The 18,728-nt window shown below is 43.8% G+C and overlaps 1 protein-coding gene across 1 annotated transcript in view; it reads left to right on the top strand.

The window, feature by feature from the left end:
• Nucleotides 1–18,728, top strand: part of LOC126282417 (UDP-glycosyltransferase UGT5-like) — a 60,131-nt gene that overhangs the window by 27,523 nt on the left and 13,880 nt on the right. Inside the window, exons 4-5 of the mRNA XM_049982075.1 lie at nt 9,212–9,425; nt 9,508–9,727. Coding sequence (XP_049838032.1) covers nt 9,212–9,425; nt 9,508–9,727 — 434 coding nt within the window. The remainder of the gene's footprint in view (nt 1–9,211; nt 9,426–9,507; nt 9,728–18,728) is intronic.

The raw sequence follows: 18,728 nt of genomic DNA, 5'->3' as shown, positions 1-18,728 counted from the left end.
CGTTTTTCGTTACCACAAGATCCTTCCGTTAAGTTCCGCGGTCTTAGCCAAGCGATCTAAGGCGCTGAAGTCATGGACTGTGCGACTGGTCCCGGCGGAGGTTCGAATCCTCCCTCGGGCATTGGTGTGTGTGTTTGTCCTTAGGATAATTTAGGTTAAGTAGTGTGTAAGCTTAGGGACTGATGTCGTTAGCAGTTAAGTTCAAATGGCTCTGAGCACTATGGGACTCAACTGCTGTGGTCATCAGTCCCCTAGAACGTAGAACTACTTAAACCTAACTAACCTAAGGACACCACACACATCCATGCCCTAGGCAGGATTCGAACCTGCGACTGTAGCAGTCTTACGGTTCCGGACTGCGCGCCTAGAACCGTGAGACCACAGCGGCCGGCAGCAGTCAAGTCCCATAAGATTTCACACACATTTGAACAATCAAAAACTTTCTCCTCCGAATGTGAAAATGATTTATTGAGGCGTACCTAGAAACAGAAAGATGATCATGGTAATAAAATGAGAGGCTCAAAGCTCGCACGGAAAGATTTAAGTATTCACTTTTCCGGCATGCTCTTCAAGAGTGGAACGGTAGCGAAATAGTCCTATGGTGGTTGAATGTGACGTCTGCCAAGCACTTCAGAGTGAGTTGCAGAATAGTCATATAGATTGCGTACTTTACTTTCTACCCGTGTGTCTGTCTCGCCGACATTTGGGTATAGCAACAAAGGAAATCACAAAATCGTGGGATTAAACGCTCTATTATACACCGTACATTAAGAGTATTCTGCCATTTGTCACTGTGCTGCAGACGCGGAGTAATGAATAAATTTTGTGCAAATACGAGAAAATCATTTTCTTAGTTTGGATTTCGGGTTTAAATTACCTGGAATAGCAGTAAACACACTGTGGAGAAGTACACTATTGGATCAAAAGTACTCGGACACCGCTGTGTAATGCGGGATTAACTACTGCACGTCAGTAGAATATGACCCGTCATTATAAAAGGAGGCTCGGAGTATCGTGTTCTCAGAAGAGCAGCATTAGGAGCAGAATGGGTCGTTCAGGAGAGGTAAGTGATCTAGAATGTGGACTAAATATTGGGTGTTGACTCGGTAACAGTTCCATCAATATCATCTACATCTACATCTACATCTACATCTACATGACTACTCTGCAATTCACATTTAAGTGCTTGGCAGAGGGTTCATCGAACCACAATCATACTATCTCTCTGCTATTCCACTCCCGAACAGCGAGCGGGAAAAACGAACACCTAAACCTTTCTGTTCGAGCTCTGATTTCTCTTATTTTATTTTGATGATCATTCCTACCTATGTAGGTTGGGCTCAACAAAATATTTTCGCATTCGGAAGAGAAAGTTGGTGACTGAAATTTCGTAAAAAGGTCTCGCCGCGACGAAAAACGTCTATGCTGTAATGACTTCCATCCCAACTCGTGTATCATATCTGCCACACACTCTCCCCTATAACGCGATAATACAAAACGAGCTGCCCTTTTTTGCACCCTTTCAATATCCTCCGTCAATCCCACCTGGTAAGGATCCCACACCGCGCAGCAATATTCTAACAGAGGACGAAAGAGTGTAGCGTAAGCTGTCTCTTTAGTGGACTTGTTGCATCTTCTAAGTGTCCTGCCAATGAAACGCAACCTTTGGCTCGCCTTCCCGACAATATTATCTATGTGGTCCTTCCAACTGAAGTTGTTCGTAATTTTAACACCCAGGTACTTAGTTGAATTGACAGCCTTGAGAATTGTTCTATTTATCGAGTAATCGAATTCCAACGGATTTCTTTTGGAACTCATGTGGATCATCTCACACTTTTCGTTATTTAGCGTCAACTGCCACCTGACACACCATACAGCAATCTTTTCTAAATCACTTTGCAGCTGTTACTGGTCTTCGGATGACCTTACTAGACGGTAAATTACAGCATCATCTGCGAACAATCTAAGAGAACTGCTCAGATTGTCACCCAGGTCATTTATATAGATCAGGAACAGTAGAGGTCCGAGGACGCTTCCCTGGGGAACACCTGATATCACTTCAGTTTTACTCGATGATTTGCCGTCTATTACTACAAACTGCGACCTTCCTGACAGGAAATCACGAATCCAGTCGCACAACTGAGACGATACCCCATAGCTCCGCAGCTTGATTAGAAGTCGCTTGTCATTTCAAGCCTTGCAAAGCTGCCCTACTCTACTGTTGGTGATGTCACTGTTAAGTGGAAACACGAAGGAACAACCACAGCTTAATCGAGACCATACAGACCAAGTGTACTGACGGACAATTGACAGTCGAATGTTGCGGAGGATGGTCAGCCATAGTGCCATAGTGCCAGTAGTGTCAGTGTCGTCCTAACCGCCGTCTGCTTCACGTCTGCTGTGCAGCGAGCTACCTTAATTTAAGTATTATCTGTATTTTTCTTACTTGTCACTTCTTCTTCTGCGTGTTTTTGCTTTTAGGATGCTTTAATAGTAGAGTGCTATTAAGTGTTCCATAGATCTCGTGTGTTTCGAATACAGTCAGAGAGTCCCTTTAGTCAGCCATAGTGCTCGTAGTGCTAGTGTTTGTTTTCAATACCGTCCAGAGACAGGTTGTGCTATTTTCCTTGTTTCTACAAGAAGTGGTTAGCAATCACAGTTTAGTCAATAATCAACCGCCTTTAGTGAATTAGCAGTCTAGTTAAAAGCTGATTAACACTCTATAGTAAATTGATTTCTTAGGATGGCTAGGATGTGTGGCTGCTGTGTACGGACGCAGGAGGAGCTGGCCACTCTTCGCGAACAGCTGAGCGTGTTGATGGCCGCGGTCAGCCGTCTTCAGGCTGCTGCCTCGGAGTGTAGCGGCAGTGGGGAGTCTGGTGCGTCGCATGGTGCACCCCAGGTGTTAGATGCTTCACACACTGTCCCTGCTGTCGAGACATTTTCGCGGGTACCGGGCGCGGTTGGGCCACCCTCTCCCCAAGGGGAGTGGCGGGTTCAGCGGCGTTCGCGGCGCACGAGGCGGAGGGTCAATGTGGAGGCTGGCCGTGTGGCATCGCCCGCTCTGCCTGTGAGTGGACATGTGGCTGCTCCTTCAGCAAGGTCCGAGCAGGCACACGGGGGGAGGGGTTTATTAGTTATTGGGAAGTCCAACGTTAGGCGGGTGATGGAGCCCCTTAGGGAAATAGCGGAAAGGTCGGGGAAGAAGGCCAGTGTTCACTCTGTCTGCTGGCCGGGGGGTCTCATCCGAGATGTGGAGGAGGCCCTACCGGCGGCGATAGAGAGCACTGGGTGCACCCGACTGCAAATTGTTGCTCATGTCGGCACCAATGACTCTTGCCGTCTGGGTTCAGAGGTCATCCTCAGTTCGTACAGGCGGTTGGCGGAGTTGGTGAAGGTGGAAAGCCTCGCTCGCGGGGTGGAATCAGAGCTAACTATTTGTAGTATCGTTCCGAGAACCGATCGCGGTCCTCTGGTTTGGAGCCGAGTGGAAGGCTTAAACCAGAGGCTCAGACGATTCTGCGGAGAGCTGGGGTGCAAATTTCTCGACCTCCGCTATCGGGTGGAGAAATGTAGGGTCCCCCTGAATAGGTCAGGCGTGCACTACACGCCGGAAGCGGCTACGAGGGTAGCGGAGTACGTGTGGAGTGCACATGGGGTTTTTTTAGGTTAGAGAATCCCCTCCCTAGGCCCGACAAGACGCCTCCTGAGACGCGGCAAGGCAGGAGTAGGCAAAATGCAACAAGGAATAACAATATTAATGTGCTAATAGTAAACTGCAGAAGCGTCTATAGAAAGGTCCCAGAACTGCTCTCATTAATAAACGGTCACAACGCCCATATAGTACTAGGAACAGAAAGTTGGCTGAAACCAGACGTAAACAGTAATGAAATCCTAAACTCTGATTGGAATGTATACCGCAGAGATAGGCTGGACAGTGAAGGGGGAGGCGTGTTTATAGCGATAAGAAGTGCAATAGTATCGAAGGAAATTGACGGAGATTCGAATTGTGAAATGATTTGGGTGAAGGTCACGGTTAAAGCAGGCTCAGACATGGTAATTGGATGTCTCTATAGGCCCCCGGGCTCAGCAGCTGTGGTGGCTCAGCACCTGAAGAATAATTTGGAAAATATTTCGAGTAGATTTCCCCACCATGTTATAGTTCTGGGTGGAGATTTTAATTTGCCGGATATAGACTGGGAGACTCAAACGTTCATAACGGGTGGCAGGGACAAAGAATCCAGTGAAATATTTTTAAGTGCTTTATCTGAAAACTACCTTGAGCAGTTAAACAGAAAACCGACTCGTGGCGATAATATATTAGACCTTCTGGTGACAAACAGACCCGAACTATTTGAATCAGTTAATGAAGAACAGGGAATCAGCGATCATAAAGCGGTTACTGCGTCGATGATTTCAGCCGTAAATAGAAATATTAAAAAAGGTAGGAAGATTTTTCTGTTTAGCAAAAGTGACAAAAAGCAGATTACAGAGTACCTGACGGCTCAACACAAAAGTTTTGTCTCAAGTGCAGATAGTGTTGAGGATCAGTGGACAAAGTTCAAAACCATCGTACAATATGCGTTAGATGAGTATGTGCCAAGCAAGATCGTAAGAGATGGAAAAGAGCCACCGTGGTACAACAACCGAGTTAGAAAACTGCTGCGGAAGCAAAGGGAACTTCACAGCAAACATAAACATAGCCAAAGCCTTGCAGACAAACAAAAATTACGCGAAGCGAAATGTAGTGTGAGGAGGGCTATGCGAGAGGCTTTCAATGAATTCGAAAGTAACGTTCTATGTACTGACTTGGCAGAAAATCCTAAGAAATTTTGGTCCTATGTCAAAGCGGTAGGTGGATCAAAACAAAATGTCCAGACACTCTGTGACCAAAATGGTACTGAAACAGAGGATGACAGACTAAAGGCCGAATTACTAAATGTCTTCTTCCAAAGCTGTTTCACAGAGGAAGACTGCACTGTGCTTCCTTCTCTAGATTGTCGCACAGTTGACAAAATGGTAGATATCGAAGTAGACGACAGAGGGATAGAGAAACAATTAAAATCGCTCAAAAGAGGAAAGGCCGCTGGTCCTGATGGGATACCAGTTCGATTTTACACAGAGTACGCGAAGGAACTTGCCCCCCTTCTTGCAGCGGTGTACCGTAGGTCTCTAGAAGAGCGAAGCGTTCCAAAGAATTGGAAAAGGGCACAGGTCATCCCCGTTCTCAAGAAGGGACGTCGAACAGATGTGCAGAACTATAGACCTATATCTCTAACGTCGATCAGTTGTAGAATTTTGGAACACGTATTATGTTCGAGTATAATGTCTTTTCTGGAGACTAGAAATCTACTCTGTAGGAATCAGCATGGGTTTCGAAAAAGACGATCGTGTGAAACCCAGCTCGCGCTATTCGTCCACGAGACTCAGAGGGCCTTAGACACGGGTTCACAGGTAGATGCCGTGTTTCTTGACTTCCGCAAGGCGTTTGACACAGTTCCCCATAGTCGTTTAATGAACAAAGTAAGAGCATACGGACTATCAGATCAATTGTGTGATTGGATTGAGGAGTTCCTAGATAACAGAACGCAGCACGTCATTCTCAATGGAGAGAAGTCTTCCGAAGTAAGAGTGATTTCAGGTGTGCCGCAGGGGAGTGTCATAGGACCGTTGCTATTCACAATATACATAAATGACCTGGTGGATGACATCGGAAGTTCACTGAGGCTTTTTGCAGATGATGCTGTGGTGTATCGAGAGGTTGCAACAATGGAAAATTGTACTGAAATGCAGGAGAATCTGCAGCGAATTGACGCATGGTGCACGGAATGGCAATTGAATCTCAATGTAGCGAAGTGTAATGTGATGCGAATACATAGAAAGATAGGTCCCTTATCATTTAGCTACAAAATAGCAGGTCAGCAACTGGAAGCAGTTAATTCCATAAATTATCTGGGAGTACGCATTAGGAGTGATTTAAAATGGAATGATCATATAAAGTTGATCGTCGGTAAAGCAGATGCCAGACTGAGATTCATTGGAAGAATCCTAAGGAAATGCAATCCGACAACAAAGGAAGTAGGTTACAGTACGCTTGTTCGCCCAATGCTTGAATACTGCTCAGCAGTGTGGGATCCGCACCAGGTAGGGTTGATAGAAGAGATAGAGAAGATCCAACGGAGAGCAGCGCGCTTCGTTACAGGATCATTTAGTAATTGCGAAAGCGTTACGGAGATGATAGATAAACTCCAATGGAAGACTCTGCAGGAGAGACGCTCAGTAGCTCGGTACGGGCTTTTGTTGAAGTTTCGAGAACATACCTTCACCGAAGAGTCAAGCAGTATATTGCTCCCTCCTACGTATATCTCGCGAAGAGACCATGAGGATAAAATCAGAGAGATTAGAGCCCACACAGAAGCATACCGACAATCCTTCTTTCCACGTACAATACGAGACTGGAATAGAAGGGAGAACCGATAGAGGTACTCAGGGTACCCTCCGCCACACACCGTCAGGTGGCTTGCGGAGTACGGATGTAGATGTAGATGTAGATGGTTGTAAAAAGTCGTATGAAATCAGCGGAAGGAATCACTCGTCAGTTCCAAAGTGTTACCAGAAGCCCAGCCAGCAACAATGCTGGGAGTTAAAAAGAATGGAATAGAAAGTTCGAATAGTTCGTTATGTAGCAGGTAAACTGATGGTGGAGAGGGAAAGAGAGTAAAGAGAGTGGATCGCTGCTGTCAGCTGCATCGGGACGTGACGCGGAATAAGCTGCGACAAGCGAAAATGTGTACAGGACCGGGATTAGAACCCGGGATCTCCTGCTTACTAGGCAGGTGCGGTAACCACTGCGCATCCAGGACATAGCGTTATCGCAACTGCGCGGACTATCTCGGCACGCGTCATGGCAGATTCCCAGTCCCATCGAGCGCTACCTATCCGCATTTCCCGTCCATTTCCTCCATGTTCGCCCTCTGAGATTCCCAGAGGAGGTCGGACGTGTTTGTACATCCGCACTGAAGAAGGTGGATCCATGGCCCAGCCAGGCCAATCAAATTACGTGAACCCATTCACATAATAGTTCGTCATGTGTCACACAGGTATGTAGATAATCCTAAGCGACGCCTGAAGTGGTGTAGTGTATGACGAAACGGGTGATCTGGAATGATGAGTCACGCTGTACCCTGTGGCAACCCGATGGTGGAGTTTGGGTTTAACGAATGTCTCGAGATCGTTATCTACCATCACATGTAGCTCCAACAGTGAAGTACGGAGGAAGCGGTGTACGAGCATGGAGATGTTTCTAGTAGTTACTGTGTCGGTCTCTTTACTGCGCTTAGGAAAACGCTAAATGCGGAAGAGTATGGACACATTTACTAGCATTGTGTCCTACTTTTACCGGAGGAACTGTTCGGAAAAGATTATTGTTGGTATGAGCATGATATTGAATCCTGTCATAAACCAATATGAAGCAGTGGTTTGTTTACAATGACATTCCTGAAATGGACTGGCCTACCACGAGTCCAAACCTGAACCCAATGGAACACCTCTGGGATGAGCCACAACGGCAATTTTACTCCAGACCCACAGCATCTAACACCACTTTCTCTGATTACAGTTCTTATGGAAGATGTGGCTGCCATTCCTCCACAGACCTTCAATCACCTCGCTGTAAGTGTCCCTAGCTGTATTCAAGCCATACAATGAAGGCTTTCACGACCGGATGTTTCAGCTGCTGAGAATTCTTCCGGGTTGTATGGCCGTGGTCCATGGAACTCTTCAGTCCTTGACGTTTCGTTCAAGGCTACGTTGGACATCTTCGGAGGTGCTTCTGGTTGTGCTGAGTCTTGCCGACTGACGAGTCGGACGTCGAAGAGCGGCCTAAATACCGTGGAAAGTGGCCATGGTCTGGATTTCATGTGATAGCAGAGATGAACCCTATGAAAGATAAAATTTTTTAACTATCGATCATAGTACGTCAAAGATAAAAACTTCTCAACGATTCTGTAGCGCCACAGTTCATATATCACTGAGTCTCATGGCTTCTTCTTTTCTGTTAAAATTATCCCTATGTTTACATAGTCCCATGGTTTCTCTATATAGCCGTGGATAATAGTTCGTCATAGTACATAGAACTTCAGTTTCCGAAAATTTCACTATGTGATCACCTGCTTGAAGAAAATGTTCCGCCACGGCTGATTTGTCTGTTTTCCCTTGTCGGCAAAGACGTATTTGTTCCTTCAACCGTGTATTCACACTTATCTTTATAGTTCCACTGTAGACCTTGCCACCCGTAAACGGAATCTTCTAAACACCACTTGCAGACAGAGGGGGACGTTTATTCTTAATGGAACGAAGTGCTTGGCCTATTTTCTTAGTTGGTCTGAAAATCGATCGAACGTCATGTTTCCTTAGAATCTTGCCGATTTGACCCGTTACTTTTTTGATGAAGGGTAGAGAAACCGTGTTCTGCCATCGCTGTGTCCTATCGTTGTCCTTTAGGCCTCCTGTTATTCGGTTGCAAAACTCTATTTCTTTCCTTACTAGAGTACCCATTCTTCTCAAAAGCCTGCTTTATATGTTTTAGTTCGGCGTCCAGGTGTTCCGGCGTACAAATCATTTTAGCTCTTTCCACTAGACTGTTAATTACACCTCTTTTCTGTTGTGGATGATGATTGGAATCCTCATGCAAGTATCTGCCGGAATGTGTAACCTTCCGAAAGACTTTATGTTTCTAGCTGCCATCAGTCTGTCTCATGACGAAGACATCCAAGAAGTTTTTATCTTTGACGTACTACGATCGTAAATTTTTTTATCTTTGACAAGGTTTATCTCTGCTATCACGTGAAATCCTGACCACGGCCACTTTCCACGGTATTTAGGCCGCTCTTCGACGTCCGACTCGTCAGTCGGCAAGACTCAACACAACCAGGAGCACCTCCGAAGATGTCCAACGTAGCCTTGGGCGAAACGTCAGGGATTGAAGGGTTTCATAGTCCATGGCGATACAACCCGGAAGAATTCTCAGCAGCTGAAATCAAGCAGTCATGAAGGCAAAGGGAGGACGCTCCCCATACTGATAGTGTGTGATACTTTTGGTCAGATAGTGAACGCGTATTGCATATAGGCAGCTACAAAGAATTTATTTATTCCTAAACTGAATGACACGCTGGACACTTTACAGTAACCAACTATCTTGCAGAATATTCAGAGTTTCCTCGACGGTGCAAAAGACGGAGTGATTTACTTCAGTCTCGGTAGCAACGTGAGAGCTAGTGCGATGCCAGAAGACAAGAGACGAGCCTTCCTGTCGGCTTTCTCGCAGCTGCCACAGCGCGTGCTGTGGAAGTGGGAGATGGACAACCTTCCTGGGCAGCCGGAGAACGTCATGACAGCCAAATGGCTGCCCCAGCAGGACGTCTTGGGTAAGTTTCTCTACAGTTCACCAATCCTGTAAGTAAAGTTTAATAGAAGTTGTGTGTCTTACCTCCTTTTTCGATTTTTCAGCACATCCGAACATTCGTCTGTTCATCACCCAGGGAGGACTCCAGAGCATGAATGAAGCAAGCTACTTTGCAGTGCCCTTGATTGGAATTCCTTTCATGGGGGACCAGCAGCACAATGTAGCTAAAATGGTACAAGCTGGAGTGGCATACCGGTTGCAGTTCAAGGATGTTACGACCGATACCGTTCTGAAAGCCATTCACACCATCCTTGGAGATAAAAGGTAAGAACATACGACAATAATACGAGCACTACTTGAAAAATTCTGCACGGCACGTAAGCGCGTTCGTGACAGTGGAATGATTACTGTGCGCTCAGCTTAAGTTGCCAGCCAAACATTCAGCTACCACCACGCGTTTTCAGTGTTACGATAATTTGTGTTTTGAGCGAGAAATTGTGATTTGAAATGGACGGAGAAAATGACTTAGCCAAAGCTCGTTCAGTGACCATTAGCCTTACACTAAAATTAAGAGTTTAAGGGAAAACACATAAACCGAAATTCACGATGCTCCAGTTGGGTTTGTAGGGATAGTGATCTGGATCGAAGCACATGTCACCGTGGGGTTACAGTTTTCACAAAGGCCAGACAAGGACTGGAGACAACAAAGGATGGGCGGTCAGCAACTGCAGCAGTCTACACTTCCGCTGTGGACAATAATTTGCAAGAACGTCGACACAAAACATGCGAAGAAATTTCATCATCATCATCATTATTTTCTTTGGGGCTTTGTCCCACTTCAATGCGGGATCGGCCTTGTTACTATGGATTCGGCGATGTTGGTGTTGGAGAATGGCCGGATGTCCTTCCTGTCGCCACCCCATTCTCCTCTGGGTCGGAATAAGTGTACCCCATGTGTCTGTGTCTAGTGGAGGCCTTGAAATAGTGCGAACATTTTCAAATGTCTGCGGGTCGTGTAATTGAGAAGGGACATGGAGGCCAGCCTGGTATTCACCTAGTGGGATGTGGAAAACCGCCTAAAAACCACATCCAGGCTGGCCAGCACACCGGCCCTTGTCGTCAATCCGCCGGGCGTATTCGATCCGGGGTCGGCGCGCCTACCCGAGTACAGGAAGCAGCGCGTTAGCCTCCTCGGTTATCCTGGCGGGTCTCATGCAAAGAAATTTCAAGTGAAGTAAACATGTCTGCTTCTTTGGTGTACATAATCATAATCGAGAAACTACAGAAAATAAAGGTCACTGCAAATTGGGTTCCTCATCGTGTAAGAACAGAGTAAACTACAAATCGCAAGACAACTACACAACAATGGCTTCAACGCTTCGAGTCAGAGGAAGATCAGTGTTTAAAATGATTGTTGCCACATGGGTTCGAGATATTGAGCCAGAACGGAAATATCAGTTCTTCCTGTAGAAACACCCTGACTCTCCTCGACCAAAAAAGTGCCAACGATGATTACGGCAAATGACAAAAATTAGCTGTTAGAAACAAATAGAGCGCCACGGGACCTCACTACACGGACTTTATAGAAACGTTTTGCGGCCAAAAATTCGTCAAAGATAGTCCTACACTTTTTCATCTGGAGTGCTCATTCTGCACGATAATGCACGACAATGTATTTCCGAACCTGTACACAGAGTTTGGGGAATTACAGATATGGGCAATCCTTCCCCATCTACCCTAGCGTCCTGACGCCAGCCTAGGAGACTTCGGTTTGTTTCCAAAACTCAACAAATCACTCCGAGGGAAACATTTTCAAACCATTGATGAAGCTTCTGGCGCTATGATCTGAGTAATCAGACAGATCAACAAACATGGTGCCCTAACGGGGATACAGTAATTACAAAACGGCTGAGTCGCTGTTGTTGAGAAGATTAGAGGTAACGTGGAAACCTGTAAAGCCATTTTGTGGAAAAAGATGAATCGAACCAAAATTTTACGTTGTTCAGTTTTTTTGAATTGACCATCGTATTTATTCCACCACTCCAGTTCCCGAACTGCCACATAGTACTATGCACGAAGGGATTACCGTTTTGATGAAGCGTATGTGGATATATCCTATTATGAGACGTTTAATGTACACTACATCTAGTGTTTGCGCAGTCCAAGCTGATACTCCGCGCGATGGCTGATGGGAGCGACCTCTACATGCCCATCAACATAGATCCTCCGCAAATCACACACAAGTGCCTGGCAGAGGGTTCATAGAACCACCTTCACAATAATTTTCTATTATTCCAATCTCGAACAGCGCGTGGAAAAAAATGAACACCTATATCTTTCCGTGCGAGCTCTAATTCCCCTTATTTTATTACGATGATCTTTTCTCCCTATGTAGGTCGGCGTCAATAAAATATTTTCGCATTCTGAGAAGAAAGTTTGTGACTGAAATTTCGTGAGAAGATTCCGCAGCAACGAAAAACGCCTTTGTTTTAATGATGTCCACCCCAAATCCTGTATAATGTCAGTGACACTCTGTCCCCTACTTACAATAATATAAAACGTGCCGCTCTTCTTTGAAGAGCTATTTTGCCATTTACTGTTCCTCCCACCAAACACCGCGCTGAGTGTCAGACTGGGCTGCGCCAGTAGTGCATACACACTCTGCAAACCATTGTGAAGTGAATGGCAGAATGTACTTACCACTGCATCATATATTAGGGTTTCTTCCCGTTCCATTTTTGAATGGAGCGAGGGAGCAATGACTACCTAATTGCCGCTGGGCTCGTTGTAATCGGTCTCATATTACATTCACGATACCTAAGGAAGCGATGTATGGTGGGGCTGTAATATTTTCCTAGACTACTCACTTAAACATGATTGTGGAAACTTTTTCTGGATAATTGACGTCAGTCTTCAAGGCTCATGCGTCTTTCAGTTAAGGTGTTACAGCATTTTTGATGTTGCTCTGCCATGTGTCAGTGATGTAGCCATTCGTGTTGTCCTTCATCGTATACATTCAATATCCCCTGTTAGCCCACTTTGATCTGTGTCCCACAAATGCGACCAATATTGTACGACATGTTTCGTAAGCATGTCAGTCGGAGGCTATCTGTATTTTTCCTGTATCAAGCCAATAGACTGGAATCTGCTTTCTGTGTTATTTACAACTGATCCCCTATCGTCATTCTATTTAGTGTCTATATCAGTTGTTGCATCCAGGTACTTGTATGAGTTGATTAATTCCAATTACAACAAATAGATATTGTGGTCATACAATACTACGTTTCTGCGTTTTATGCTTCACATCGAAATCTAATCAAGGTCAGACTGACAAACTGTAAACCTTGTTTTATAATTGTTAACGACTAACGATTAACTGACGGCAGATGATCTGCCATATGAACAGAAAACGCAGATGCTGCTATTGGGTGTACGTAGTAACAATATAGTCTCAAAGAGTTACAGATGTTACTGGCTTAATCTGATGACCACTCAATTCTAGGAAGCAGTTCTTACACAAAGGTACGTTAGGTTAGATTAGTTTATGCATTGAAAAGCTGATAAATATGCTCTAAAAACTTTAAAGTATGCATAATAAATAAAATTCATTATTTCAACTTTATCACATCTTTTAATCCTCCTAGAGTAATCTGATTATACAATTATTCTTAAAATATTAATTAACAAAGTTAATATTTATTACTGTCTGTTTGTCTCTTTCTCTTAGTCTATTTTAGCATCAGTTGCTTTTATTGAAATAAATAATTAAATATTTTTCACAGTTTTCTGGAAGAAATGATTTCGTTCTCTTATTACTTAAAATGTTTTTATACGAAGAGAAAGATCTCTGTAAATCACACGAAGTCACAGGACAGTACCGAAAAGAGGCTATGTTACTTACAGAATAACCATTAATCTGTTTTTCAGATTCTCCTTGTAACACCTTATTCACATCTCGAAGAAACATTAAACCTGGATTCCTTGCTTCAGTTTTCTCAATTCTGTTGCGAAGACACTTTCTTATTTCTCCTGGTATGTCTCCGACGACAGCTGTTTCGTAGACCACAAGGGCAGAAAATAGAGGCATTGCTCTACCTTCCAAGCGTGTGATTGTGGCTGGGAGTTTGCTGAAATAGATCCTAATAAACATTAATTTACTCTGGAGACTCTCCTCATTGCAAGCACTAATTGCAGCTGGGATACTTGCTGCTTTGTTTCTGTCCATCACCCTTTTCACGTCTTCTAAATGCTCACTGTAATACAGAGTTGCTTCTATCCACGTTCCCCATCTCGTGATGATCGGCTGATGGTGCCTTCACAAACACTTTTTTCACAGAGGAAATTAAGGCATTTACTTCTGAAAAATACGCTCGAATTTCTTCAGCCAGCCGGTGAAGAGCATGTGCTAAACAAGTTATGTGAACTGCCTTGGGCTAAAATACCTGCAAAGCTTTAGCAGCCTTAATCATATATGCTACTGCATCTGTAACTATTACCAGGTGTTTATCCTCGTTTCCGTTAGTAGCCCACCCAACGCGTAATGCACCACTAACAACCCTAGCAATAGTAGAATGGTTTGTTTTTTCAGTACTCTGGAGACAATGAGATGAGGTGAAACTTCCTGGCAGATTAAAACTGTGTGCCCGACCGAGATTCAAACTCAGGACCTTTGCCTTTCGCGGGCAAGTGCTCTACCATATGAGCTACCGACTCACGCCCGGTACTCACAGCTTTACTTCTGCCGGTATCTCGTCTCCTACCTTCCAAACTTTACAGAAGCTCTCCTGCAAACCTTGCAGAACTAGCACTCCTGAAAGAAAAGAGATGAGGTGTTCATGATTCAGATTCCGCCATTTTACCAACGTTGGCAATATATCTCCCACATGACTCATCTACAGATAACCACACGTTTGAATCCCCAATATCATCTCTGATCTCTTGTATTACCTGAACAGAATTATTATATTGAAAATTTGGTAATATGGGTCTCACATTGTTTTTTTTTGGGGGGGGGGGGGCGCAAGTGTAAATTGGGGGGGGGGGGAAGATAAGTATAAAAAAATATTTGAAAATGTTTCTTGATTGTAAACTCGTTCACACTAGAGGCCATACGAAATTATTTTAAAATATTTTTGTGTAATAGATTTAAAATTTTTAAAAAAATAAAAAAGTTTTAATGAAACTTAAATGGAGGGTGGGGGATTAGGGGGTAGCTGACATGCAAACTAATTTCATTAAATAAATGTTTAAACTTTCCTCTTTGTAAACTCTGCTAAGATAGTTTTTCCTTATTGTTGATTCATCATGAACTTTTCGTTTGGTGTATTTTTCGAGGAACCCTCGAAATTCTACATTATTTAATTTATTGAAAAGGATGTTGGCTGAGACTAAAGCTTTGCACAGATTTTTCGAAAATTATCACTGCAATCATTTCCACTTCTGCTTGCAGAAAATGGTGCTGGTAAGGTTGTCTGGATGTTGGAGATATTTTTATTATCAGCATTTCTATGAGCAGCTGTTTGTAAATGTTGTGTAATCTGGAATTTTTTATCACAGGGCACCTATAACAATGGCGTAAAAATAAAGTGAGTTTATTTTCATTAAGTAAAAAGCTAACTCGAGAACCACATTGATTTTTAACTTTTAGAAAGCAAAAATAGAACTTACGTGCTTCTCACACACTTATCACGATACTACACTTCCAACTGTTGTTAGAATAGGATTTCCATCAATCCACTGTCGAAGTAAATAAGCTTTAATGTTCTTTTCCTTCGGCACTGTGGTAATATGGTCTCCTCCTGCGCACACTTCAGAAACCACGAACAGCACACTAGTTACTGATTTATAGGTAGCTGACAATGGATCTCTTTCATCCTTGGAAATGTCATTGTTGCCGGCGGCGGCTTCATTTGTTACACAATACAAACCTTACTGGCTTTTATGACGCGATGGCCGACCGAACTTTAAAGGTTTGCCTCATGATTGTTGATCGCTATTTAGTTTTAGTTAAGCTGTCGAGAGACATATTTTTATAGTACAGGAACCGCTCATTGCTGATTGCTATGTTCGCCTTTTTTTAAGGCGCCCTTTTATGGATTTGTAAATATGACAAAGGAGTAATTCTACACAAACTGAGCAATAAAAGAGTAATTTGCTCAGGTCTTACTCTTCTTCTTAAACTATTGTGGTGAAATACTTGTATTTCAAAAATCTTTGCTGCAAAAGTAACATATATGCAAAAGTTATTTATATATGCAATAAGCTCTTAAATATGCATTTATATGCACTATCATGCAAATACTCAAAAATCCTAGCTCTACTTATGCCATTCTTCTGCAGAATAGTAGCGAGTTCAAGGAATGATGATGGAGGTGCACAGCGATTACGCGCCCTTCTCTCCAAAGTAGACCACAGAGGCTCAGAAATAATGAAAATGGTGACTATTGTGGCCAGATAAGGTGCGACCATTCATTATCGTACGCAGAAGAAAATTCGTTCAGGACGATTCCAGCTATGTCAATAGGAGCTTCGTCGTCTCCGAACACAGTTTCACAATTGGAGCCGGTCGTAGTGGCCGCGCGTTTCTAGGCGCTACAGTCTGGAGCCGAGCGACTGCTACGGTCGCAGGTTCGAATCCTGCCTCGGGCATGGATGTGTGTGATGTCCTTAGGTTAGTTAGGTTTAATTAGTTCTAAGTTCTAGGCGACTGATGACCTCAGAAGTTAAGTCGCATAGTGCTCAGAGCCATTTTCACAATTTGGGGGGGGGGGGGGGGGGAGGGGGAAGCAAACCTTGTATTATGGGATGGGGCTGATCAACCACAATGGTCACATAATCATTTGCGGTTATGCGACTTTGTAGAATAACCATCGGGCCAAGGAAATACGACGATATGGTTACCCAGATCACCACCGAACGCCGGTCATATTTTACTCATGGGTCGTAAACTCGCCCAGAATTGGAAAACAGTGCGAAAGAAGACTCATCAGGCCAAATGACTTTCTTTCATTGCTCCATAGTCGAGGTTTTATGCTTCCGCATCACGAGTTTGCAAAAGTTTTTGTTTTGTGAGTTGGCACAGTTAGGATACCAGATAATAGTGACCTCGTGTTCCGATTATGATGGCATGACAAGTTTTTAATCTCTGAAGCAAGGTACTGGGGTGCTTGCGCGACGAGGATCGGTGAAGTAGACATAGAGTGTGATAGTCGCGCAGTTTGTCCGGCCGCAGCCACCCTAGCTCGGAGTATGAAGCACTAACATGATCATATCGGCGAATGTTGCCGGTGTGACGCACACAGACATTCATGGTTAGCTCTAGCCGTCTTTTGTTTTCACTACTCATGCCTTGTTGAATCACATCACAATAGTGGAGGTTCGGTAGAATGAGTGCTTGCACGAGCTGGTGTTTCAAGTCCTGTGGAAATATGTTCCGAAACTTTTTGAGAGCATAGAGACAAGCAGACGTCTTTCGGCACACTGCGACTGTATTCTCCGCCCAGGTGAGATGCTCGTCCAGATCTACACCCAAGTTTTTCACTGTTTTCTGATATGGTATTGGAGTACCGTCGAGCAGAATAGGAGGTAGCCGTTCGCGGAAATCTGAACTTATTAATTTCTGATGGGCTATTAAGATTACTTACGTCTTTTTTGCATTTAATTTAAGCCCCAGGTTTTTCGCCCATGACACTACTGAAGACAGATCATCATTCATCAGAGCGATTGCAGTGTTTACATCTTCAGGTCTGACGCTTAGGTAGAGCTGGAGGTCGTCGGCATAGAAATGATATTTACAGGAGGACAAAACCGACGAAATATCGTTGACATATAAAGAAAACAAAAGTGGTCCTAAGACTGATCCTTGTGGCACTTCCGAAGAAACATGTTTCGAGGAAGATTTTTCATTTACGAAGACAACACATTGCTGTCTGTCTTTTAAGTAGCTTTCAAACTATCTCATTGCGCTATCAGAGAAATTAAGCTGTTGTATTTTTCTGAGCAATATGTCAAAGTTAACAGTGTCAAAAGTTTTGCTGAAGTCCAGTAGCGTCAATATTGTTGCCCTTCGATTGTCGATGGCATATTTCAGGTCATCAGTTACTTTAATTAGAGCAGTGTTTGTGCTGTGATGTTTACGGAAACCGGATTGAAATTTGTCATATAGACTGAATTCATGCAAGTGTTCAGTGATTTGGTCATGAACAATATATTCAAGTGCTTTGGAAACAGCAGGCAGTATGCTAATTGGTCGGTAATCACTAGGTAATTGCGGGTTTTCGATCTTATGGATGGGTCGAATTATGCTTCTTTTCCATGCACTGGGGTATATTCCGTTCACGAGGGAAAAATTAAATATGTTAGTTAAGACAGGTACTAAGATATCGGCAACATTCTTAATCATGGTTATACCGATACTGTCGTTGTCTATTGCATCAGAAGAGATTCTCATTATTGCTTTTCTTGCCGTATTTGTTGTTACATGTTTTAGATGGAAGGTATCGTTGTTAGTTATCCTGTTTGGGGATTCTTGTGGACGGTAATTATCAGCCGTGCTGGTATTCAGAGGTGCAGAGAAGAATTCATTTAATTCGTTAGCTGACACATGATGTAATATTTTGCCTTTCCGACCCCCAAGCTACGGAGATTCTTCCATAGAGTCGTGGGTGTCAGCTCGCTGCATACAAGGGAGCGAGCGTGCCTGATTTTGGCTTTGGGAATGCATTGTTTCACTCTGTTCCGTAGCTTTCTATATTTTTCGAAACGCTCGGGTTTCGGATCTGCCTTGGAACGCCTGTGGGCAGCATCCCTATTAGTCATCATTTGACTTAATTCATCTGTCAGCGATGGAGCAGGAGATTTTCTTAGACGGACTGTGCGCACAGGTGCATGTTTGTCATAGAGGGCAGTGAGTTTATCACCAAGTTCATTAATTTCGCCGTAGATTGTAGGTTCTCTGATTATTTGATGCCATGAGATTTCTGAGCAATCGGCTGTTAGAGCGTCAAGGTCAATACGTTTCATGTTCCTACAAGTTATGTAACACGATTTGATCCTTGGGGGCTGCACAGAGTAGGCAGGAATATTACATCATGTGCTCAGAGGCCAGGGGCCAATGATTGACCAACATCTCTTACTTTGTCAGTCTGTTTCGTTGCGATTACGTCTATAAGAGTATGACTGTGAGCCTTATGGTGTGTAGATTGTAATGAAAGATTGTTCATGCTATTGCAACTAAGCAATCTTCGTAGGTTTATTGCGGAGGGAGTGTCTCTTAGCAGGTCTATGTTCAAGTCACCCATTACGATGACATATTCGTATTGACACT

This window comes from Schistocerca gregaria, chromosome 7 (genome assembly GCF_023897955.1).
Source record: "Schistocerca gregaria isolate iqSchGreg1 chromosome 7, iqSchGreg1.2, whole genome shotgun sequence".
In the NCBI taxonomy this organism is placed as follows: domain Eukaryota; kingdom Metazoa; phylum Arthropoda; class Insecta; order Orthoptera; family Acrididae; genus Schistocerca; species Schistocerca gregaria.
The sequence above is the reverse complement of the archived record's forward strand: the minus strand, read 5'-3'. Positions and strand labels throughout refer to the sequence as shown.